Source organism: Perissodus microlepis, chromosome 8, assembly GCF_051167445.1.
Source record: "Perissodus microlepis isolate ML-2025 ecotype Zambia chromosome 8, ASM5116744v1, whole genome shotgun sequence".
NCBI classification, from domain to species: domain Eukaryota; kingdom Metazoa; phylum Chordata; class Actinopteri; order Cichliformes; family Cichlidae; genus Perissodus; species Perissodus microlepis.
Window position 1 is genome coordinate 17,084,896 of NC_140468.1, and position 25,353 is coordinate 17,110,248.

General features: G+C 38.7%; 2 protein-coding genes across 4 annotated transcripts; both read right to left on the minus strand.

Annotated features, from left to right (window-relative positions):
- Nucleotides 1-2,755: 2,755 nt before the first annotated feature.
- On the minus strand, nt 2,756-20,171 carry LOC146381735 (transient receptor potential cation channel subfamily M member 4-like). Of its 3 annotated transcripts, XM_084937818.1 has the most exons (28): nt 19,458-20,171; nt 18,498-18,559; nt 18,234-18,411; nt 17,670-17,850; nt 16,561-16,730; nt 16,166-16,343; nt 15,612-15,676; nt 15,267-15,506; nt 14,815-14,917; nt 14,599-14,720; nt 14,138-14,434; nt 13,908-14,009; nt 13,669-13,797; nt 12,647-12,776; nt 12,352-12,497; nt 9,981-10,093; nt 9,098-9,211; nt 8,953-8,993; nt 8,629-8,861; nt 8,078-8,193; nt 7,696-7,828; nt 7,427-7,601; nt 7,167-7,332; nt 6,890-7,071; nt 6,460-6,592; nt 6,297-6,369; nt 5,084-5,174; nt 2,757-4,094 (listed from the first exon to the last, which is right to left on the minus strand). In XM_084937818.1, the coding sequence occupies exons 1-28, from the start codon at nt 19,527-19,529 to the stop codon at nt 4,063-4,065; spliced, it is 3,777 nt and encodes a 1,258-aa protein (XP_084793944.1). In that variant the 5' UTR covers nt 19,530-20,171; the 3' UTR covers nt 2,757-4,062. The 3 variants fall into 3 exon arrangements, with proteins under 3 accessions (XP_084793946.1, XP_084793944.1, XP_084793945.1); XM_084937819.1 differs by lacking the exons at nt 2,757-4,094; nt 5,084-5,174; nt 6,297-6,369 and having other exon boundaries at nt 6,485-6,592; nt 6,909-7,071; XM_084937820.1 differs by lacking the exons at nt 17,670-17,850; nt 18,234-18,411; nt 18,498-18,559; nt 19,458-20,171 and having other exon boundaries at nt 2,756-4,094; nt 16,156-16,343; nt 16,561-16,674.
- Nucleotides 20,172-20,283: 112 nt separating this feature from the next.
- Nucleotides 20,284-21,708, minus strand: LOC146381736 (uncharacterized). Its single transcript, XM_084937870.1, has 4 exons — nt 21,508-21,708; nt 21,251-21,332; nt 20,879-21,031; nt 20,284-20,597 (listed from the first exon to the last, which is right to left on the minus strand). The coding sequence occupies exons 2-4, from the start codon at nt 21,319-21,321 to the stop codon at nt 20,438-20,440; spliced, it is 384 nt and encodes a 127-aa protein (XP_084793996.1). The 5' UTR covers nt 21,322-21,332; nt 21,508-21,708; the 3' UTR covers nt 20,284-20,437.
- Nucleotides 21,709-25,353: the final 3,645 nt, after the last annotated feature.

Consider the following 25,353-nt stretch of genomic DNA (forward strand, 5'->3'; position numbering starts at 1 on the left):
ACTGAATTATTTATTTTCCTTTAAAACTACATATAAATACCACACACTTGATCCTATTGTATATCATATTTAAATATTGACACAATTATAAAATAAGTTTGACTAATGTGACTAAACATTTCACTCATCATACAAAGATCTAGAGATATTTGGTTGCCAGTAGATGGGAACTCAGGAATGGCATTATCATTATGATTTGGCAGCATTTCAGTTTAATTGGCTTTGTCCCAGTATCATTTCTGGGCCACGTTCACATATAGCTACTCATTTATTATACTGTCTGAAAACTTTAAAAGGAAAGCATATCACAGCTGAATTTGTGTGACCGGTGGAACATCCTGAATCATAAACGGTGGTAACAGCACCACCCGGTGGCGAACCTGTAAATAAAACCTGTGAAATTTGGTAGAGGATGAAATGTTTTGAATTTGAGTGACTAAAACCAGACATTAAAAAAACATTTATGGCACATTATGTCCAAACAAGTGCGTTAAAACACAAGTACATTGTATTAAAGAATGTTATGATTTTGCAATGGCAAAACACCGCCCATTAACTGTTGCACAACCCCTGACACCTGAGGAAACAGTGGGTGGGACAATAAGCACAAGGCTACTGGTTTTTCTTCACATTCTCTTTGGATAAGCAAAACTTATAAGAAAGGACATCAGCGCATCAGTCATTGAGTCCTCCAGATTTTCATACTGTTTGACTGGAGGAAGAAGGTCAGGTTTTAGGATAGGTTAATACTTTAATCAAAACATTCTGTAAATCAGAGTTAAACAATTTTATCTATCAAAAGTGGTTCAATAGACTGCACGTCATTCATTTAATTCACAGTATTTCTTTCTGTGTAACATCATTTTCCCTCCTCACCCTCCAATGGATGTCTCCATTGAAGAGTTCACTCACATGCTCTCCATGGTAGACTGTAATCAAACCTCCATTCTGGTAAATGCTTAAAGTCTGGAGAAAGAAGAAGATGGGAAATGGGAACAGAAATGTTGAACACAGAGTTGCAAGATGACAGAAAGTGATGATAAAAATCTGGAGAAACAGATCAGACACACTTCAGTGATGAATCTTAGATAGTTACCCAAGACAGCAAGCGACTCTGCAGTTAAAAAAAAAAAGCTGTTCGCTGTAGTTTATGACCATTTTTATAGAGTAATGGCAGAAATAAAGAGATTTACAGAAAAATTGTGCTTTAATGTTCCCACTGTAAGCATTTGTGATCTGATTAAATATCAGCCTTCACTGACAGATGATATCTTCCTGACAGCCACATCAGACAACGTTTTATCAGGGTCTTACTACCTTAAAAAACCAAAATAAACTGCCTGGAGCTGAACTGAACCCAGGCCTGATCTGGTTTGAATCCATGATCCTCATGTTTCGTATCTGTCCTGTCATGCAAGTGGACTCTAAAATAATTTGCTGATATGTTACAGAGATGCCTTCTGGGTCGTCACACTGAAACTGATTTAGAGGATTTTCAGTGGAAAATATGTTGTGTTTTAGACAAAATTTTCGACACTGTGCCTTTCAAAACATACTTCGATGTCATGTAATGACTGAATGTCAGTCTGTGAACAAATTTTAAACATGCATTGTAGTCAAAACAAAGACTGTCTGCAGCTGCACAAAAAAGTCACTTTAAATAAAGTTCTGTAAAAATCATTTAAGCCTTGATTCACTCAGATAATCAGAACATCTCACAGATCTAGGTTTTTCCTCATGTGTGAATGATTACAACATCATAAATGATTATGTGTCTAAAGCTTTATTTAAACAGTGATTCCTAAAATACCATACGGTAAAAGTTTCAGAGGAACTACCTGACAGTCTGACAACTAATTAATGATCACAGTTAGAAAGATAAAGTCTACAGTTCTATAGTCTACTATTTTTAGACTTTATAAATCCCTGACTTGATTACCATCTCCATCCTTATATATTGTAAGTTTACTCAATTTTCAAATTTTGCTCATTTTTGCACTTTGACAACAACTTTATGAATGAGGAATTGACTCAGAGCGTCAGCCACCTGTTTCCCCATGTGTACATATTATCTCAGTCAGCACACACCTGATGAACTAGTTTGTCGGTCTGTGGTTTAGAAGGAAAAAGCTTCTTAAAATGTTCCTCTACTTTGTCTTTAAGATCCACGCTGGGACCTTCTTCACTGTCGCCCTCCCAGGAGACTGCACAGGTGGAGCTGGAGACAGGTTGTCCAAGACATCACTCGGGAAATCAGCCAAGCCTCCTGAACCAGCCGGCAGCGGCCATGGAAAAGGCAGCGTTTCGTTTTTAATACATTTGCAAGAATTTCAAGCAAACTTTTTGCCACTTTGTAATTATAAAGTATGTAATTAGGATGCGTAGAATTGTGAGATGAAAAATTAATTGAATCCATCTTGGAATAAGGCTGTAACTTGTGAATACTTTCCAGCTGAACTGTAGGTTTCTGTGCATGTGTCTGCATGTTTAAGTGTGTCTGTGAATGGCTGATTTCATGGTGGCTGCAATGAAGAAAAGCAAGTATATCAGCATTCTCAGAACTGGAGTGTGTCCTGTTGCAACGCAATATTTCCTGCTCCAAAAAACAGACATCCCGATTGTGTAGACATTAATAAATAATGCTGGCAATAATTCAGTCCAACCCAACAGCCTCAGGTCAGTGGCTCAGGGTTTTACTGACCCAAATATACTTGTAATGATTTGTGAAAAACAAAAGCTTGTTTTATTAAAACTGTTAGTGCAATGTAATTAGTATATTTTATTCATGCTTATGAATGTTACTAAAGCAATCTGAGCTCAGTCTTGGATACAGCTCCACCTTTTTATCTATACACATGTGGGAAATGGAAGGTTCTGGTTCTAAGTCAAACTATTTAAATGGTGACAACAGAGTTACGGACCAAACAAAACATTAAAGCAAAAAAAAAATGCTTGGAGATTTTTTTATAACTGTTATTCGCTTTACACAATTAATTATTACAACCCTGTTTCATGCATTAATTTATTCAAGCTGGAATACTGTAATTCGTTCATTATTATAGAGCTGCTCTAAAATTTCCTGAAAAGCCTTTAGTTAATCCAAAATGGTACATCAGGAACCCTAACAAGGATTAGAAAATTGACATGAACAAATGGAACAAATCTATGGAGTCTTCTTCACACTAAGGTTAATTATGGAGTTCCACAGGGTTCTTTCCCAGGACCAAGTCTATTTCCATTTATCTGTCCATGAAGCCAGAAGACACACACCAGTTACGTAATCTCCATGAAGGTCTAGATCCTCTCTAATTTACTCTTTCTTTCTAAATTCAGATAAATTGGACATCTTACAACACTATAAAAAGCGTTGTAAGGTGAGGTCTTTTATTTTAAAGACCTCATAGTACCATACCACTTTAATAGAGCACTTTGCATTCAGACTGCTAGTTTACTCGTGGCTCCGAAGGTATTTAAAAGTAGAAACGGGGGGCAGAAACTCCATCTTTCAGGTCCCTCTTCTGTGGAACCAGCTCCCAGTTTGGATTCAAGAGCAATGAAAAAGCAAATAAATCAGTCCTTGAAGATTGTTGAACTACAGTTATTCTTTTGTACTTATCATCAAAATGAATCATTATACTGTATGAAAGTTATTTGAAAAGAATAAAAATGCAGACATCCGAATACATTTGTATGTACATTTGCATACAAATATTGGGCATTTTTAATGTAACTGAAAAAGTATTAATGTGTTCCTACTGTAACTGGTTATAGACGCTATCACATCATATCAGAATAAAATGTAAAACATTGCATGTTTTTAAAACATGTTTTACAGCATTAATTGTATCAAGTCACACACGCACACACACGCGCAGACATACAGTGTCTTGCATTGGCTGGATAAAATGTTTTCTCTTTTCAGTGCAGTGTTTACCAAGTCCAGTGAGAATCAAGGTGGTGGGCTGGATAGAAGTTCTCAAAAGAGAGTGTTCTCCAATTTTGTTTTTTTTCCTGAACTTGAGCGAAGTGAAGGTGTCCTCTTTGATTTAAGGTATCCTTAAATTAAGTTGAGCTGGAAGAGGAGGCAAATGCATCTGTAGAGAGGAATAGGTAGAGTAAGATGAGTGAGGGACAAATTTTAGCAAAAAGAAAAAAGCAAACTTTTTTTTAGAAAGCAGTACATTATGAATTGACTTTTAGACAGTGCGTTACTACTCTACTAGAGTACTCAAAGTACAGCACACCTCATTCATCCATTCACACAGGCACTTTTTTCCTATACCTTGGTGCTTTCTATCTCATATTAATACACAATGCTAACACATTGGAGAGCAAGTCAGGATTTAGTATCTTGCTGAAGAATAGCTGGGGGGCTTTCTAATGTTTTGGTTCTATAACATTTTTCTATCATTACTTTATTATGGATTAGGTGCAAAAATTGTTAAGTGTGGATAATTAAACAATAGATCAATGCGATAGCAAATTGAGAGTGATAGATGAGATGAAGAAATGGAAGGAAGCAGAGAGTCAAAGAGTGATTCACAAACACAAACAGAGCCGAGTTTATTCCTCAGTTTTGTTGCCTTTTGGTTCTAAGCGCTGTAACCAATCTCTGTATTTTTATTATTATCTCATAACACTTGTTTAATCCGCTACCATCTCTGCTATGGACTTTTTACAGTCTACAGTCTCAGATCAACACAGCCCTGCCCTCCAGCACTATCAGCAGTAGGAGCAGCAGCAACCCCTCAACAGCAACACTGTACCCATCAGGTAAAACATAGGCTACGATTGCTCTCTATTGTCCCCACCTGATGACAGTGATATAGTATGATGCGATTCCATTTTAGATTCTTGATGAATGTGGGTTGTTGTTCTTCAGCCTGGTTCTATATGCCCCTTTTTAACTTTGAGCACCCACCCCTTTAAACATCTCTGCACGGCCCTGGATCGGACTACCAGTCTTGTGCTCTACCACTTGAGCTACAGCCACTTAGTAGTGAAGCAAGCTATGTAAATGAAGAGTGGCTTTTCAACATGCAGGCTGTTATGTAAGCATGATTTCATAACTGCTAGTAAATACCTCGTAATGGTGGAGGTCGAGGAGGTTTAAATGTGCTTCCTTGTGATAAAGTATCCACAACCCAGCTGAGTGCACTGGAGCAATACTCCATCTGAGAAGAAAAAGCAGAAGATCATGAAACTATATATTAGAAAAGATTCATTCTTAAACCTCAATGAAAAGCACCTGAAAAAAAGGGTGACTTTTTTCTTTATAGATGTGTTCAGGTTTTCTTTTCACTCCATGTCTTAACTTTGTGTCTATAAAAATTCTAAAAACAGATTTACTGTTAATTAAATATTATGCAGTAAGACACTTAAAGCACTACTTTAACACTTTTCACTACATAGAGAGTAAGATTACTTTTTAAGGTGGACGTTACTTTATTGCCCTCCATAGGACAAAATATTTTTAAAACAGGAAACTTCTTAATCAAAGACAGACCATTTAAAAAAAAACAAAAAAAAAAAACGTCTGACTTGGATACCATTCATATCCACCCGTTAAACACTTGTCCAGCCCAGCTTATCACATCTTCCTGAGAACCACCCTATTCATTTATGTCCTCTCTAATAGACATTTGTTTTGTTCTATAGCTTTTGGCTTATTTGAGCTACGGTATTAAGTCTTGATGTACTAAATAGAGAACGTCCTAGGCTTCCCATTGATATCTCATGTGTTTGTGTGGTGTCTTTTAGCTCCAAAGAGGCAGGAAATCACAAACAAGTTCAATGGTAAGATTCTTTTTTCCTCAGTTCTCAGGAAGATATAAAGACTGGAAGCAAATTAAATACAGTTAGGCTAGCTCCACCTAGTGACTAAAAAAATCTCATTTTAAAAAGACCACAGTGATGTAGTCAATTCATGAATTGTTGGCTCTGACGTATCCTAATCTTAAGCTATGCTTAAAAACATTCTGACTGGGACAACAGCTTTTTCCCATAATCAGTACTTCTTGCTTTTTTCCAAAACATAAAATTGCTTACTACAGAGTTGCTTAAGATCAGCCAGACTAATTCCAAATAAAACTGTCTTTGTACTAAATAGTAGGTGTTTTCCCTATATTCTACCATCCTGTTATTATACCAGTCAAAACAAGTCTGCAATTCAATGCTTTAACCTTTATGTAGAATACTGAACTGGCTGAATCAATGTGTTCTTTCACAGCAGCTCCACATATGTATCATGAATGAATCAAATGGTACAAAATGATAAGTTGGAGCTTCGGTTTTACCTGATTCTCCAGAGACCGTAGTCTGTGTTCAAAGTCTCTGCTTTCACTCAGATGTTTAAGCACACCATCTACCCTATATAAACAAAGATACATTTACTTCAGAATGATGGAGTCACAAAGTAATAAATAATGCTGCTACAGTGGAGCATGAAGGTGTGCTCACTTGGCAGACATCCGTTTGAGCCTTTCTGAGTCGCTGCTTTTCTGGATCTTGTTTCGAGCAGTCAGGAAGTCTTCCTTCTGAATCGTTTCCCACGTTGATAATCTGTTCGCTGCCTTTGGTTCCAAGTCTAACACTGATAGTAAAGACCAAGGGTTGAATTGATTACTTTTCAACTCACTTTTCATGCTTTCATCGCTGCTGAACTGAGGTCAGTGAGCAAGCAAATTATTTAGATGCTTCCATTTTAAGTAAGCAACTAAAATAAAAACAATTAATTAAAAAAAAAATACAGTCACTGATTAAAAAACTCAAAGATAATAGAACTATGGAACTGAGGCTTCATGTGTAATGGACAATAACTTTAATACATTAGCAGTATTAATTATTTTATTATATTAATAAAATCCATGACTTCTGATCCAATACTGACCAAAGTGGTGAATCTTTACCGAGGGCACTTTGCGGATGACCCTCTTAATAAAGAGGTTGATGTGTGAGAGGATAATGAAAGGCGGAGCCAAAGAAGGACGGGAGTGGTACTCGACAATCAGGTTGTAACGCTGGAACTTCCAGTAGGTGTCACTGTGTTCCTGCACTTTAGAGAAAGTGTAGCTGTGTGGATACAAGCGGATCAGAGCCACTGAGTCAAGTCAAACCATTCAGTATGTGAATGTATCCTCAGATATAATGACAGACTGGTTCTTTACCTAAACATGGCAATAAGCAGGTTGATGAGCAGGATGTTGGTGACCAGGAGATATACGACTAGCAGAATCACTACCAGCCAGTTACTCTCATGAGTTCTACACGGCTCTTCACCGCTCTCAATCAAAGTCACATTGTGTGTACAGTTGACATCCCAGTCCTTGCCCACTGCAACAAAACAGACATAAAAGAGAAAGTTAAGAAAGTTTTACAGTAGCATTCAATTTTCTTATTTTTATGCCACTTGCACAAACACTTGTACCATCCATCTCTTCCACAGGGATCTGTCCAAAGATGTGCAAGTATGGCCTGTAGAAAACTCGCCGAAAAATGCGATTCAGGTTTGGATCGTAGGAATAGATCAGAGCCTGATTGGCAACTCCGTACGCCATGAGCCACACACCCAGGAAGAAGAGGAAGAAGAAGACATCCTTCATCTGAACAAGAGGAGGAAATTGAATAATATAATGTCAGAAACAAAATGACAAAGTGTTTAATTGGTATATTGCCAACTGATGGTAACTTTCTCACCATCTTTCCTACAATGATGATTTTTGGTCCCAGCTGCTTGTGAATGGCAAAAATGTGAATGAGGCGAAGGGTGAAGACCATGTAGTCCAAACACAGGATATCCCGTCCAAATTCATATGACCAGTGGAACATCCTGAAACACAAGCACAGTAATGCTGAATCAGTGTGGTAGCAGCACCACCTGGTGGCAAAGCTGTAAATTAACTAAAGACCCGGAAATGAAAATTATTTTATAGAACACTTAAGACATCCAAATATGAACCAAGGACAATGTTTTTACAAATGTTACAATCTGCAATGACAAAGCCTCATTCAAAAATATTACTGTAGAAAAAAAAATTAGAATTGATTATTTCTATTATTTTTTATTTCTTGTCCATACCTGCAGATTAGTCCTATAATGAACAGGCTGATGGCAGTGAGGTCACATTTATTCCAAACATCCTGAATGTAGAGTCTGAACCTTTGACGCCAAGTCATCGTCCCCAAAAAAATGGTCTTGATGAAGAAGACAAAAATGACTTTACAGATCCATAAAAAACAACAAATAAAACTCAACTATACCTAGGTGACATATATCCAAATACAGATGAGCACTTTCCATTTACTGTTACTATTATTTCAGTAAAGTGAGTAAAATCTGACAGGATAAGATTTTAATTTGTGATTTTTTTTTATTTTTTAGTGTTTCCTTAATCATGTAAAATCAGTGACGAATAAAAAAAAAAAAAAAAAATTTGCTTATTTATTTTAATGTCAATCTTGAATCTAAGGCTTTTGACACAGGAGCATGTAACCACTGTGTTGCAATGGCACTTTGGGGATAGTTATTACATTCAGTTTTTCCCTTTATATTTCATAAAGCTACAAAAAAAATTTCTTGGGGAGGAGGGGGGGGGCAAAGTTCTAAGTAAGATATCTCTCTTCACTCACCTGTCGGATCTCCTCACAAACGATGGTGAATACCCAGAAGTACAACACACACTCAGCAGCACCTGGGCCTGAGGGTGGTGGGGGCTTGAAATCCACCAACAGCACGTAGGCGAAAAGCAAGAGAAACAGGAAGTACATCAGGACGTTGCCCAAAAAGGAGGTGACCGGTGCAAACCAGAACTGACGCCAGCGTGACACTATGAATGGACGCTGTGGTGGTCGGTACGGTACACCTGTATCAAAGATTATAAATACAGATTAACAGGTGACTAAAATGACAGCATATGGAGACAAGAATCAGATGACTCTTTAAACAGGACTCACCTTTAATGGCATCACTCTTGTGAACGTCTGAGTCAACTTCACTGGTGTAAGAAAACATTTTTAATTCATTAGTAGACCTAAGACATAAAAACAACAAATTGATGTTCTATGGACGAACACTGAAGAGTGCAAGTAGAAATATTACTGCTGTTTGATGTCAGAGAAAGAGAAGACTGTGGTCCCATAAAGGTTGTCAGAGTCCTGAGCCACTGCATCCTCATTGGGCATTTCCTCCTCCTCCAGCTGATTGTCCTGTGTCCTTTGAGGAGGAATATGTAGAAATTTTTTTAAACACATACACACATATGTACATATATACACATATACACACACGTGTACGTATACGTGTGTACACACACACACACACGTATACGTGTGTACACACACACACACACATACGTGTGTACACACACACACACACACACACACACACACGTGTGTACACACACACACACACACACACACGTGTGTACACACACACACATATATTTCAATGCACTTTAAATAGTCTGTAGTGTAGTGAAAACCAAATATGAGTGACAGATTAGATTACACAAAAATCATGGATAATAGATTTGTAAATAACTGGACATGAATAACTTGAGCTTCTTATATAATATAGATTTAGTATATTTCTAGCTTATTACGCAGCTCATTTTCTTTCTTCACGTGTGAAATGTAAAACTGAGGTCAGAGGTCAAATGTGGCTCAATACATTTTGAGACAAACTATAATGTGATATTTAGAATACCCATATACCAGTATAATTTCCTAAATGTCGCCAATACAAACAAAGGACGCTGAATTTTAAGTGTAGTTTTAAAGATAAAAGACATGAATCAATAAGTTGACCTTAAAGACTTTGGTGAAAGTAAGCCAAATATTATTGGTCATCATGATCCCACTCTACACTCCCACAAAGTTTTATCAGAATTGATTCGAAACATTTCCGCTATCATGATTACAGACAGAATGATATGCATGCAAACACAACCAAAAACATGACCTCTGTGGTAGAACTGCTTTACCTGAAGGAAATGAGGTTGGTGTAGCAGAGGATGGGGCAGAAGAAAGCGAGCAAGAGCTTCCAGACCTCTGTGTTCCTCTTCATATCACCCCACCAGATCTGGGACAGCAAAGACTGGAAGGGGAGAGAAAAAACAAGGACTTATCCATCAGCAGTACTGGCTCAACATGGGGATATGTTATTTTGGAAGCATTATGCCATTTTTCATTTGTAAGTAATTTATACTGTTGTACTGTACAAATCTGGATGATCGTGTATATAAGTTCTTTATAAAAAGCAATACTTTTAGATAGGAGTAGCTAAATAATTACAGATCAGTGTATAAAGATGTATAACAAGGCATTGTGTATTAGCATATTTATTTATAGAGACTGTATATGTATACATTAGTTTGTATAATCAAAACAGCCTTATGCTTCATCAGACCATTTCAGTTTCAGCTTAATATATCAAGTGCTTTTTAAGATATGTTTTTTGAAAATTTGTCCATGTACCCACTTTAAGGTCTTTTTCTCCACATCTAAATCTGAGGCAACGTTTGAACACGAATATCTCTATTAAAGATGAAAGACTGAATTTTCACTGTCCTTTCTTACCATCAAAATTGATCTTTAACTCGGGACAGATGCACCAAAAATGTCGTAAGTATTGGTTAGTTAGAATATAAAGAAAAAGAAAGTCCAGCATTCCTGCAAAATCCCATATTTGAGCACATGTTAAATAAAAACTTCAAATTGCAAGAGAAATACTGATATTTTTGTAGTTTATAGTTGAATTACACAATGTTGTAAAAGAAATCTGTAGAAAACCTTTTTACCATGAAATAATTCACACTTACAAAACAGGAAGAATTTCATTCTACAGGGAACAATATGACGTATGACAAAACCAAAAATATCAGTAGACCATCTTTGATCTGTCCAAACAGAATACAGATGCTACTCCAATTCAGAAAATAATTTTGTTAAATATGCGCATGTTTTTTTATTTTCAAGACCTGGGTCATTATATTATCTGCTCCATCGTCTCCCAGCTTCTTATATCAAATAACATTTAGAAATCCGTTTTTTTGGGCTTTTTTTTTGTTTTTAAAGGCCCTTCTGCACACTTTCATGCCTTTTTTTCCCACATTGAAAAAGAAGTCAGTGTTTGAACATGGCTATCAGAAAAACAATTAAAGATAAAAGCCTGGATAAAAACAGGATTTCTCATTTAGGACAAATACATCAAGAAGTGTCTGCGTATTGGCAAAAAATTAAAGCAATCTTTTAAAATTCCATATTTGTGCACACAATTTAAAAAAATGCTGGTTCTATTTAACTTTTATGCCGGAAATATCACAAGTTGTACGAGTAAAGTGAAAATATCAGTAGATAGTCTAATCTAAATACAACAACAACAAATGGTATTCAATTTATAACTAAGAAACAATTTTTTTTTGTACAATATGTGCAAATCTTTCATTTCCATGACCTGTTCTACCTACCTACCATTTTGAGACCTACACTCCTGGAAGAGAATGTTACACATGAAAATATATTTCAGGTGAGAATGATCTGCTAGCCTTTTTTTTTTTAAATATATTGCTTGACAGTATATAAAAATATATAAGCTAAAATTTCGCAGTAATCATTATGTACGTCCAAACTTTGGAACGATAACATTTTTTAATAGAAAAATTAGACTGATAATTTTTTTTTAAAACCTCGATTTGTGACAGAGTGACCAAGGTCTGGAAATTTAAAAATAGGCTCATAAATAACTGAATTATTTCCCAATTATAATTCCAGTACCATCTAGAAGCTGCAATTTTGTTACTCACATTTTTTGATGCAAATTAAAAACACTGATTCATTTTAATCGGCCCAGTGAAAGTCTTTGAGATATCAATCTTAAAACATTGTTGCAGATTTCAATGTACAAAACACATCATTTGAAAGTGGTTTGATGGACAATGTTTTGTTTTTTTTAATTATATCTTTAAAAATTATTTGTTACATTAAGGTAGAATTTCAAAGATTAGATTTGTTCAAACTATTGGACCACAAAATTATTACGCAAATTGCAGATTTTCGAGCAAGAAATGTTACAAAAGCTGGCTTATTTGGGATGGAATGACCCATTTTATTCCCTCAACTGATCAATATTTTCTCTATATAAATATGATGGCTTCCTTTGATTTCATGTTCATTTGTTTAATAGCACTCAGTTCATTTTTATTTCAAACATTTACATTCACAATCATTACCAAATATCATTCCATTCTTTGCATTTGTTACCTATATTTTGGAAAATGTCGATGTTATTCAGATTCATTGCCCATGTGCTAGATGAAAGGAATGCCATTCACATGAATGACAAATATGACACACCTGTACGCCATCATTACTGAAGAAAAGCCGGGCATCGGCACTCACTCCCATCTGAAGGCAGGTGGTGTCACCCCAGATGGGAGACTTCCTAATTAGCAGGGTGAAGGAACGGTTTTCATCACTCCGATAACAAGAGCTAAAAATATCTGAGATAAAGTGGACAAAACGCGTGATGAAGAGTTCGATGAGATTTGCTGTTGAAAGGAAAACTCGAAGGAAATTAAATAAAATGATTGCAAAACTAGATATCAAACCATCCTAACAGTGTAGTGGAAAACTGCAGTTATTGTCTCACCATGAGCCAGGTTCTCAAACTTCTGGGCCAGTTCTTTCATGGAGAGTTTGGTTTCAGTCTCCTCCTCCAGTTTGGACAAGTCTCTGAGTATATTACAGCCACTGAGAGCACTCAGGACTGCCTCACCTGCCTGGAAAGGAGATCACCAATTTACAACATCACTTTACTTTATGTTTTAGTAATTATTTAATTTTATATTAAGACTTAACACTATGATTGTATAATATTTAACAAAATTACCCCTTAGGATCATAAAATAATAATTAACAATATATTGCAATTAATTGACTCGAACAACTTTGATACATAGTAAGCAGCGTCTAGTTCGAGGTTGTCAAATGTACAGCCCGCAGGCTGAGATCATTTCCAATGGCTCGTCATATTAATGGTATTAATGGCCCGTCAGGATGTGGATGTGCAGACGGGGGTGGGGCTTTATCTCACATGTAAAGGCAGACGTCCCGAAAACAGCCCAGTAGACAGAGAGATGGGGGAGTCAGATTTAAATGCAAGCTTGTCAGGAAAAGTAAAGAGAGGAGTGAAAATGTAAAATGAGCAGCATGTGGCTGCATTTCAATGATATTGGAGACTGAAAGCAGAGTGCAGAATTGATCGAATTGGCAGTGGGATTAGGTAATACAAGTTTTTATTCCCAACCATTTTCCATTGTGGATGACAAAAGGTTTCAAACTTGATCACTATAGAAATTTCTGGGGATTTTTACCATTATGGATGAAAGAAAAAACTAAAAACTGGACAGTCTGGGCAATGAGCTACCAGAACTTTTTACACATTTATTCCTTAGAATTTAAGTCCAAAGAGTCGTGCTGAGTGATTTCTTTTCTTGACACAGTGTTTGTTACACTGACAGAAACGTAAAAGTTTCACCCCTGGTCTAGTTGCAGCTCATTCTCACACATGCCCAATATAGTGCAACTTCCCCTGAAAACTCTGCTCCATATAAATAAAACAATCCATCCATTTCAAACCAGCTGAACACCAGTTTGTCTCAGAGCTTTTACCATCTCCCAGAAGAAAAGGGCCATCTCACTGCGGTTCTGCAGTACAGCCCAGAGGAAGAGTGAAGCCCAGGGATAGGGGCAGCGCAGCTGCCGATAGAACGAATCTCCACGCAGAACCTTATTTGCACGCTGGGATGAATAAAAAAAACATAAGAACATTTATTGTCATGTTAACCATAAAAATAGAAATGCAGTCAGCACAAGTACACTGTGTGTTTATTCTGAAAGGTTCAAAGTACCCTCAGAGACGTCCTTTTGGAGGAAGTGAACTCTAAGCCCAAAGCTTTATAGTATAAAGGCTGGCAGACATCACCCATTGACAGCTCCAGAACCCCTGACACCTGAGGAAACAGTGGGTGGGACAATAAGCACAACAGTATCAGGTTGTCTTCACATTCATAATGAATCTAATGAATCTTTGAGAAAAATTAATGAAAAAGGACAGAATCTCGTTGATTAGAAAACTCACCTCAAAAAGGGTGACCTCTTTCACTGGTCCACTTTGATTCTTATCTTTCACCATTTTTGAGGATGAATTCTGTTTTTCTGATGGTGAATGACGCTCCACTATTGCCAGCCGCTCTGCTAGGCACTGTTGTAGTAGCTGATAGAGCAAGGTCCCATCTGGCACAGAGCGATAGAGGGTTTCCAGCCTGCCATAAGTTAGGTACTCCAGGATATTCAAGCCATTCTCAGTGAAAAGCCGAACAAACTGGGGCTTGTCGTTGATCAATGCATCTGTCATTGAGTCTTCCAAATCTTCATACTGTTTAATTGGAGGAAGAAGATCATGTTTTAGGATAGGTTAATACTTTAAGACAAGTATTCTGTAAATCATAGGCAAACTGTATCTGTCAGAAGGGGTATAATAAACTGCACAATGTACTTCAGAGTATTTCCATTCAGTGTGATGTCTTTTTCCCTCCTCACCTTCCACTGGATGTCTCCATTGAAGAGTTCACTCTTGGCAATGTCAACCCTGTTCCACGTTACTGCTAGTTTCAGCTCGTCACTATAAGGGCTGGCATCAGCTGATGATTGCTGCTTACTTGCTGAAAAACACAAACACGACAAAAATTTATCAAAATAAGGACTAAAAGTGCATGTTGCTGCTATGTTGTAAAATTACTGTCTACTTATACATACCTCCCACGAGTGTTTTAAGCAGGACTGTGTCAAAGTCATTTGGACTCTCGTGCTCTCCTTGGTAGATTGTAATCAAATCTTTGTTCTGGTAAATGCTCAAAGCCTGGAGACAGAAGATGGGAAAAGGAACAGGAACAATGCAAAATATTTTAGAAAAAAAGATGTTCGTAAAGACAGACAGTGATGAGGAAGAAACTGGTGACAAAGGTTCTTTTCAAACTCTTGATGTCATTCATGGCACAGCCTCTAATTAAGCAAGAGGGTTTGACTTTAATCAATTGGAACTGCGATCCTGAAAAACTGGCAAAAAGATCGAGCTCCCTGAGGGCATGAATATTAGAACTGAACACAGTTTAGTAAGCAGCTGACAGATATGCAGGCTATAAAAAGTCTTTCCTCATGCTCTTCTGCAGAGTAAAGGCCAACACAATGTTTCTGTTCTCAGCACTCACCTGTTCAACTAGTTTGTCGGTCTGTGCCTCTGAAGGAAAATGCTTCTTAAACCGTTCTGCCACTCTGTCTTTGAGATCCACACTAGGGGTTTTAGGAGCCTCACTGTTGCCTTCACCAGAGGACGGCACAGCTGGAGCTGAAGACCGGTTCTCCAAGACATCACTCAGGAAATCAGCCAAGCCTCCTGAGCCAGCCAGAACCAGCCAGGGGATGCAGCTTTTTAAAGAGAGATCCATTCTCTGACAGACATTACAAAAACCATGAAATAAAGATTGGCACAATTTAAATTAGAATTTGCAATTTTTGTTGTAATAATTCACATAAAAAGCTGTAAAAGACTGTACCTTCAGCATGTCTGTTTCCCCTGATATCAGCATACAAACGACAGGGATGTCAATGCTGCCACTTCCTTTAAAAAGATAAAACAATTTTTAACACGTTTCAATCTTGATAAAATGTTTTTACTAACTTAATGAGAGTGATCATACTAAGATTTGCAAAGTGCATAATTTTCATGAAGCACAACAGCTGACACTCATGCAAAGAGCACCCTGTGGATGTTTTTGTTTTACTTGAATGGAAGTGTTGTAGAGTTAACTGTAAGATACATGCAGTCACATGCAAGGCTTTCCTCCCATAGATGCCAAAAAAAAAAAAAAAACATTCAACCAAAACACGAAGGAACATGTAAAGCCTGTAAAGATCAAAGTTAACTCTGAAAGGATGTATTTTGGGAATAATGGTACAGGAGTTAAGTCTCATTTAGTACAATTACATTTAAATCAGTTAACTTAAACTGAATACATGAGTGGAAGATAATGTGTACTCAAGTATAGTTTCTGCTTTAATTCAGAGGCTAGAAATGTTGTACTTCATAGTTTATGGTACCATCTCTGACCCCATATGCCTGTGCGCTGCTGGGAAATGTATTCCTCCAATCTAGCTCTGAAATCTGTTTCTCCTCCTCTGCGGCCCACACTCCCATCGTCCACGAGGAGGAAGGCCTGGTAGTTGTTATCCAGGGAGCAGGAGTCCCGGGAAATGTTTTGGACATAGTACTTTGCTGGAAAGCTTCCCTGCAAAAGAAGAAAAAACAGTTATTCCAGCGTTTCTTTCCACATTTCAGCCTTAGTTATTTTAAATTGGAGCAAGAACTGCCAACAGTGTGTTCACCCAATAAAACCTGACAAATCAACACGGACCGTGTGTCAAATCGTGGTCCTTTTCCACAAAGACAACAAGATATGATTTAATGCTTAGAGAAATGTGCAAATGTGTGAGAGTCTGTACTACCTGAGGGTTGACCAGCTGCTCTCGTTTTTCCACAAGGCCCCACGGAGCAATGCCCAACGCTACCACCTTATTGAGTGAGAATGAAGAAGCTGCAGTTGCATGATCTCTCACTGCCTGTCCAACACACCTGCCAACACCTTCACGCAGACCTGTAGTTAAGATCCATGCACCTGGGGAAACAGGTGGAAAATCTGATTTTTATTTCAATTTTCTTCAGTGAATAAAATATAACTTTATGTGACTTTGCAAATCACTGGATTCTGTTTTATTTACATATTGCACTGCATCTCAATTTGTTTTGTTTTTTGGGGGGGTTTACAGCTAAGACTGTCAACAATTTATTACAGGGTCTGCTGTTTCTATAAAATATAATTTAAAAAGAACAAAACTAATGAGACTTGACAATCTGGGCACCAAAACGGGAAGAAAAACAAAGGGAGCAGAACCAAATTATTGATCCCTGAGAAATAAACCTAAGACCACAGCAAGTCAAGTATCAGATTCATACACATTTATCTGTAAAAGCACATAAAAAGACTACAAAGGCCACAGACATGCGTAAATGTTTTTATATGCAACGGGTTTTAACACCAAATATGGTGCCACGCCCTGTACTATGTCTTATCTAACAAAGATGTTTAGGGAGTGTGAGCCGTGTAGTTACTTGCATCTTTGTGTGCATGTTTGTTTGGGGCTTTGATTTTTTTTCAGTACGTCTTGGACTTGTTTTGAGAAAACAGCGAGTGACCTCAGACGACGGGGAGATCAGTATCGCCATATGCCACCTGCACTTGGTACAGTAGCCAGAGAGGAAATGGCCATTGTACTACCAAATTAGGACCGGACCCCAGGGAGTCGTGTTGTGTGTTGAGACTAAATTTTGTAATAGCTGTATTCTTCCCGCTAAAACCACCATGAGTAGGTTTCAATGTCTGACAAGATCATTTGTCAGTTCTTTTATCGTCATCTGGAAATTATCATGACATCTGCTAACCAACAATAACCCACTTCAGCAACCAGAACAGAAATAAGATGCTGAGCTCAGATATGCCAGACACATCACACATGCCAGGAGCACTGACACACTGGCAGATGCATAAAGTTTTTACCTGTGCTTTGTGATGCTTTCACCAGTCCCTGTCTGAGGACCTCCCGTACCCAGGTCTTCACCTGTGTCCTTCCCTCTCCGCCCACAACAGAAACAACCAGGTTGGGTAGAGGAAGACGCCAATGAGCTGTCAGTATGGTGTACACCATAGAAGGCTCAGTGCTCCATGACAGGCGCAGGAACTAAGTTTAGACATTTGATGGATTAAAAGAAGCACGCCCATGTCAACAATGCAAAAAGATTTGAAAAGTAATGGCCTGTGATCACACTAGTATTAAAGCTGAACGACTCAGTCGTTTCAACCTTTAAATGGTAATAAAATGGAAAAAAAAAAAAGAAGCTTGTCATGTGATCTGTACTGACTTTTGACTCTGTTTACTCAGGTGGAGCGGAGGTAGACTGAAGGTCAGGAAAATTCAACGAATTGACTACTACAGCTCAGGGTTTATCTTAACCTTTATTTAACTCACCTTTGGAGGCATTTCTTTTAAAAACATGTTCAAGAACTCTCAGGCTCTTGAAATAAAGCATTCAAAAATTATGAGAGAAAAATAAAAGCACCCACATGGCTGTGCCTCTTGCTGGCCCCTGCAAACTGCACCTCTCCAAAGGCATCTGTCGGTCGTTCAGAGGAGTGCTGCACACTTTTCCACTGGTTCACGATGGCTGTGCTGAAATAGTCTCCAAGAGCCACAGAGGCATGGTCATCTCTCGCAGCCCCGCACTGACACAATGCACCATTACTGAGAGAGGTGGAGGGATAAAAACAACACCATGAGAAGTTACTCAAAACACATGTGCTGTTATTAAAAGACAGAGGTCACAGTACCTGAAGGAATCTTCTACAAAAGTGCTGCACACTCTTTTCTTGATGATTTTGGGGATCCAACTCTGAAAGCATTTTTCAGCAGTTATATAACATTACTGAATTATTACAGAAGTTGATTCAATTCTGAATCCAATCCTAAAATCTCATGCATGTGGCAGCAGGTGCAGAAAACCGTCCAAGTGTTGACTTTGGCTAAGAGAAACTACCCAGTAACAAGTTGGCGAGCTGTGCTGTGATTTCTGATGATGTGACATAGTTTGAGCTCAGGTGTGTGCAACAGGCAGGCTGTGCATAAGCATATTCTGCAGTGGGGCTACATTACATTTTGTTTTCACCAATGTATTCAGTGCTAATCTTTCTGTAATGTTATCAGCCAAGCAGTAAAGAGAGAACACCTTCCCCACAGGCCGTTTAACTGAGAAAACAAAAAACACATGATGGCCCCATTGCATTTATTGGTGCCAGTAGCTGACGCCTCGCTAGAGTCCTGCAACTGATGCAACTAAACGGAACAGAACGCAGTCATCATTAACTATCACCGGAGCGCTTATTTAGCTGCTTATGGTTAGGATGCTCGGTTTAGTAGAAGTTAGTTTCTTATAAGTGGCGTGTTTTCCATTTTTATCGCTTAGCCAAAAAAAAAGTAGACTGCTGCGTCAGAAATGATTGGAAAAGCCGTTCCCAGTTGTTAAAGCTGTAACGTCCACCGGTTAGACAAGTTTAGGGTCAACAAACCACAGCGGAAACAAAGCAGACGGATAGCTCCTGCAGTCGTTCGCGTAAACGTGCACGTTTGGGCAGCTGTTGCACGACGTGTTTTTCCAAGAAGACTATGGGCGGCTCGCAGAAGTTCCGAGTATAGCGTTAACTTCCACTTCCAAAAAATGTAGCGGCACTTTGCCAAAGCACCACTATAGCATCACAACAGCAGCTGAAGGACTTCAGTGAAATCTAACCCACCTGGCTCTTCTCAGTTTGGCCAATATTGTCTCTGCCGTCGCCTCCTCCTTCTTCTGCTCCTGTGTCTTTCATGTTTTCCTTTCAGTCGTTCTCAGTGAGAAACATATGCGGAAGGACTAAAGGGGTTTCTTTCTGACTATTTTCCACCTTGTCTCCTACTGCTGAAACCCCATTTCCTGCCACTGCACTCACTCGGCGTGCGCAAAGAAAAATAGGTGCAGCCAGCACACAGGTAAGGGTGTGGTTTCACAGAGGCAGACAATTACACCAACGCATGCAAACAGGAAGGGCCAATCAGAACCACAAAGTGGGCTAGAGTTTATTGAAATACTTCCTCATCCCCTTATCTGGTCACTGGTATCTGTTGTTGGAACTGAATACCCTCAATGACACCACTGTAGCAGAAAGACTGCTAAACATGCCCAAGCTTGTGTCCTCTAATTGTTACTGGAGCCTAAAAATATAACACATTTGTAGTAGAACCTGTTAGGTATGTGTTGCTGTGGTGCTCACTTCCCTCAGAAGTAAAAAGAACAATAGAACGAACAACAAAAAATCCTGCCTGCAGGGGTTTTGTTTCAGAGGCAAATTACAGTCTTGTTCAGCTGAAATTCAGGTCATTGCTTCATCTTTCTAGAATTTATAGATGTCTCATAGTTGTCCTCTGTCTGTACCATTTCAAAGGCTCTTCATGAGAGGTGATCATGTAGCAGGTTTTATACCTGTAGGATTGCACTATACTTTTCCTTTAAGACTATACATAAACACCACAAACTTAATTCTCTTAAATATTTATTGCATATCATATTTAAATATTTACATATTTAAAAAAAAAAATCAACGCCATTTGCGAGAATACATTTCTAATAAGTACCAGTCAGTCAGAGCAGACATAGAGATATTTGGTTTTCAGTAGATGGAAAACTATGTGGGCAGCTCTCCACCCCTTCAGTCCTTAATTGCTGACATTCCTTTTGGTCCTATCTGCCGTAGCCCTGTGGATCTTTTGCCTTCTTTGATTCCTCCTTTCCGCTTCCTTTGCTGAAGTGGTATAAAGTGCTGGCTAAGTTGTGAAGCTGGCATGTCCCGAGCTGGCATCCACGCTGAAGTGCACGCGGCAGTCGTGGCTTCAGGCCCATGCTGTCGTGATGAAAATGAGAAGGGTGAACATCAAACTCAAGCGTGCAGAACATCACATATTAAAAAATGCAGTTTTGAATGAAGTTGGAAAAAAGTGTTGTCTTTCTGAAACACAATCACAATATTTACCCTCTAATAAAGGACTGATAGTGACATGACCATAAGTTGTTTTTTTTTAATTTAATGTAATTTTAACAAATAATTTGATTTAGTTTTTCAGATTAAATAATGCTCTTTTTCTATTGACAGCCACTCTCAGCACGTTGTCACGTCCTTTGTACCTGTGTCTCAGAGCCTCCAGGTCCAGATGTTTGTTCTCTGAGGTGAATGGGATGATCTTCAGTAATGGAGCATGGTGCTTGTGTGTGTCCTCTGACATTTCCCCTCCTACATCTCGGACCGCTGCTCCTGGTAGGACGACGTCTGCGTCTGACCTGTGTTTCCAACAGGATATGGAATTTATTAAGTAACCTATAATTTACAATAATATAACTTAGAGATACACTAATAAGAAGCTCTGCTTTAAACACTTTTTTAAATTTCCCGCCATCCCAAGCATGCTTTGATGTTGCGTTTCTACTGCCAGGTAGAGAGTGATACTTCATTATGTCTGCCATTGTGAGCTGTGTGGTTCCCTGTGTTTTTTCACTCACCTTTGAGTTCGTCTCAGTGGGGAGGCAGCAGTCAAAGGGACAGTCAGCAGCAACAGAACAGCTATCTCCATAACGCACTGCCCTACAATTTAATAGATTGAATAATTAAGTGTGGTGCTAAAGAAAAAATGCTCTTCTGACCCAACTGTTGAAGAAGCACAAAATGATTTAACCATAAAAGTCAAATGAGATAATAATAATTATGTGTTCAGAGAGCTTTTAGAATCGTATAAAAATTAATCTCAAAAGATGCTTACCGCAAAAGGAGAGCTTAAAACCTGCTGTGGCTTGTTGAGTAAACCAACACAACTTGCTGGTTGTTGGATGTCTGACTCTGTCATCCCTTTCTAACGCTGGTCCTTTATAGTGTGATGGTGGGATGAGGGGGTGTGTCTGTAACACACTGACTATACTGCCAAATGAACTCACGCACACACAAACAAACACACACTTTTTTATTCCCTACTTAAAAGAGCTGTGATGCCAGCATAAACAATCTTTAAACAAGGCGTCCAAACACAACTTTGGACTTAAACTTAAGGTGACCTTCTGTGATGTTTACATCGATTCTTATGTTCACTTGTTGCTCTACAGCCCCCCGCTCCTCCTCCTCCTCCTCAATCTTTCTCCTCCCTCAGTTCACTTGCTGCTGAGCAATTGTTCCAGAAATCTTTCTTTCATTTCCATCACCTGCAGGAAGCCCGCCGAGCCCAAAATAGCCTCAGTTCTCCAGGCTTTTCTTTATCGCCCCATTTTTCCTGTGCCTTTTTCCCTTGAGTCACTTTGGCCGTCACCGTGTTTATTTCTGCAGTGTCCTTCACTCATATCCACCTCACCACAAACACAATGTCAAAAACAACTCCTTGATCTTATAGTTTTCCTTAAGGTGTTGGTGATGAAATAAGGCATATGTGGATGAGAGTTCACATTCAGGAACTCTCATCCACATTTAAAGTGGTCACAGAAACAAAAGATCAAAGTTGGCACTTGGCCTCATACTAACACCTCTCTAGGAAATTATCCCATAATTCCTAATCTTTTAATAATGCACTAAATCCATGGGGAGCCAGTGTCACATTTAATGTTTTTTATCCTACACACTGTTTCTCAGACCGGCTCTCTTCTCTCTGATTCACGGCTTCCGCTCTAGAGTCCATTGTGCAGTTTTCCTGTGACTACCATCTGGGCAGTCTGCATTGTCAGAATAATACACTGAGTCATCGCTGGCGTGCGTGTACTCAAGAGCATTAGCGCTCAAATAATTATGAACTTACATATGACTGAGCATGGATTACGACAAGTGTTGATGGGATAACAGGTGATGACGTGAGGGGCTGCATCTCAAGAAAAGAAAAAAAGCCCAGCATCCTGGTAAAACTGTCCCTGTACACCTGCTGCTGCCTAACCTTGAGCAAATCAATCGCCAGCTCATCTGACCGGAGGACCGATGAGCTCATGTGATTGCGAGGTATCCATCATCGGCCCATCCATCTGTCTGTTCCTCCTCAATTCACAATAAATCAATACTCCTCACAGGACGGTCAGGTTTTAGTGAAAGTTGCAAACAAGGACCACCTAGTGGGGGTTTACCCAACTTGTGCTTGTGGTCAAGGTCATACTGGCTGTTTTACGGGTACTTTTCCATTTTCATGAGAATTGCTACTCCTCCTAAATTACTGGTAAGGTGTTGATATTTGGTCCTGGAAATGACTCTTTGAAACGTCAGTGAGGCGCACAATGGATTTTAATAATGAGTTTATGGAACACAGCCAGCCAATGACAAGAAAAGGTTATAACTTATAACTAAAAATACTTTTTGCATTTCACTCATTTGCATTTCACTGTGTGATGGATCATCAATTGCGATGGACCTAACCACGATTGACATTCTAGTTTATAACATACACTCACCAGCCAATAAATTCAACACTGTGCTGGAAACATTTCTCAGAGATTTTGATCTCTTTCTCTATTTTTCTATCTATTAGATTGAGATCTGGGGATTACCTAGATCACTCGAGTGCAGTGAACTCGTCACGTTCAAGAAACCAGACTGACTTATCCTGCTGGCAGCAGCCATAAGAAGATGAGTAATGTGATCATAAAGGGATGGACATGATGGACAATACTCATACCACTACACCACCAGCAACTGCCGACACGAGCCAGCATGGATCCATGTTGTTTATGCCGAGTTCTGACCCTGCCATCTGAATGTTGTAACAGAGCAGGCAGGAGTTTCTACTCTTCTACTGACCAGTTTTGGTGAGCTGTCTGAATTGTAGCTTCAGTCTCCTGTTCTTACCCGACAGGAGTGGCACCCGTTGTGGTCTTCTGCTGCTTTAGTTCATCTGCTTTAAGGTTTGACATGTTATGCATTCAGAGATGCTCTTCTGCATACCTTAGTTGGAATGTACAATTACTCCTGTTGTCCTCCTGTCTCCTTCTACACATCTAAATGAATGTGGAACCATTTCAAATCTAGGTAATTGCATTTGGCAGCCAGTAGCTTTTAATAAGAATAATTATTTAATATTGAGCATGGCTGTGGCCTCAAAGGAATGAATGCTGTTGTACGATGACTGAGTAAGGCAGTAATTTTTCATGCCTCCAACCTACAATTTCTTATATCAGCCTTTAATAATAAAAAATGATTCAGATTAAGTTTTAGTGAAACACAGTTTAGCATTATAGCCTCAGCAAATTCTTGTTTACATAAATCATATTTATTAGAATTATATTTTTCCCATGGTCATCCATGCCTCCCTAATACATTGGCTCTACACCCCCTGTAGGGGAGCAGCCCCACAGTTTCGGATCCACTGGATTAAAGTAAGTAAAAGTATTTGAAAATTGCTGTTTTCATCCCATTTAGAAGCATTAGGGTCTGTTGCTGTTCTATCCAGAGCAATTTAGAGATCAAAGTATCCTGTATTATTTGGCACAGTGTGCAATATTTAAGGTCTCACTCTGTGTTTATTCAAGTAATACTTGATGAGCAGAAGCGTTTCTTCTCTGAGCCTCTGTGAATTTTCAGCCTCACCCACTCCCCTGACCTGTGGGGTCGCTGAAGGGTCAAATATTGATCTTTTTCTTTATATATAAATATGTTCAGTTTAGTATGGCGTATGAACACACCATCCCTTTTTTTCTATTATACAGTTGATAATTAGTTTTACCAACTATTAAAGTTCAACTTTATAAACTCCCGGCAGTCTCTATTACATTATCTGGAAGTCATAACATGTCAGCTAAGCTTCACAGACCTCAGCAGCAACAAAACCAATATTACATTATTTGATCATCCAGGCAGATCCTGTTCATGCTGAGCTCCTGTTGTCCTCAGGCCATGCTCTGCCAAATTACAAACATTTAAAAAAAAAAATGATTATGTCAAAACATAGAGAGTTTTGTTGGAATCCAACGTGCTTAATGTGAGACCAGGTCCACCATACAGTAAATGCATTCTGGAATCATAGAGGACTTAAGCAGAAAGATTAACTGCAGAAAGAGAGCACACATATAAGATCCACTCTGATAACCAAGTGCAGAGGAAAAAGCAGCGATCCTTGAATATTTCACATTCTTCTCTACTGTTCACTCTCAGAATAGAAGACATAAATTAGTGGAAAGAAGGCATATGAGCTGAGCAGGGTGTGTCTCCTAAAGGTTGGAAAGATGATCTCTGTAGGGCCTTGGTGTCACCAGACAGATGCAGAGTCATTAAATTTTTACACCTATATTCTAACCGTCAGTCACCGTCAGTGAGTGATGCTTGTAAATGACACTCTGTAGCTGCTGACAGCCAGTCTGTAGGTTTCTGATGTGTTTAATTTGAAAATATTCAGTGAGGCAGAGCTGACTTGATGCGACTCAAAAGAAATTCCCTCAAGTGGAATGACCCTACAAGCCTCAGTACATAGAGGTCATTTATGTTTAAGCTACATGCGTGTATTGTGACAAAGGTGTTAAAAAATATAGCCACAATGTTTGTCTGTGTCAGGACGATTTAGACGTACCATCCTGGCTCATGTTAATAACTGCTGTTTTCTTTTACTGCTTTTAAAGGTCACTCAGGCCCATTCATCTCTTGTAAAGTTGGT

Bases quoted from the DNA above. Each gene is read 5' to 3' on its own strand.
- LOC146381735 (XM_084937818.1), bottom strand. From the start codon at position 19,529: ATGAAAGACACAGGAGCAGAAGAAGGAGGAGGCGACGGCAGAGACAAT. The intron at 17,851-18,233 runs GTGGGTGCTTTT...GTCTAAACTTAG, and splicing joins CCAGCAAGAGGCACAGCCAT to TTCCTGCGCCTGTCATGGAG. The intron at 8,862-8,952 runs GTGAGTCCTGTT...TCTTTGATACAG, and splicing joins CAAGAGTGATGCCATTAAAG to GTGTACCGTACCGACCACCA.
- LOC146381736 (XM_084937870.1), bottom strand. From the start codon at position 21,321: ATGGAGATAGCTGTTCTGTTGCTGCTGACTGTCCCTTTGACTGCTGCC. The intron at 21,032-21,250 runs GTGAGTGAAAAA...TTGGAAACACAG, and splicing joins CCACTGAGACGAACTCAAAG to GTCAGACGCAGACGTCGTCC. The intron at 20,598-20,878 runs GTACAAAGGACG...TCATCACGACAG, and splicing joins CTGGAGGCTCTGAGACACAG to CATGGGCCTGAAGCCACGAC.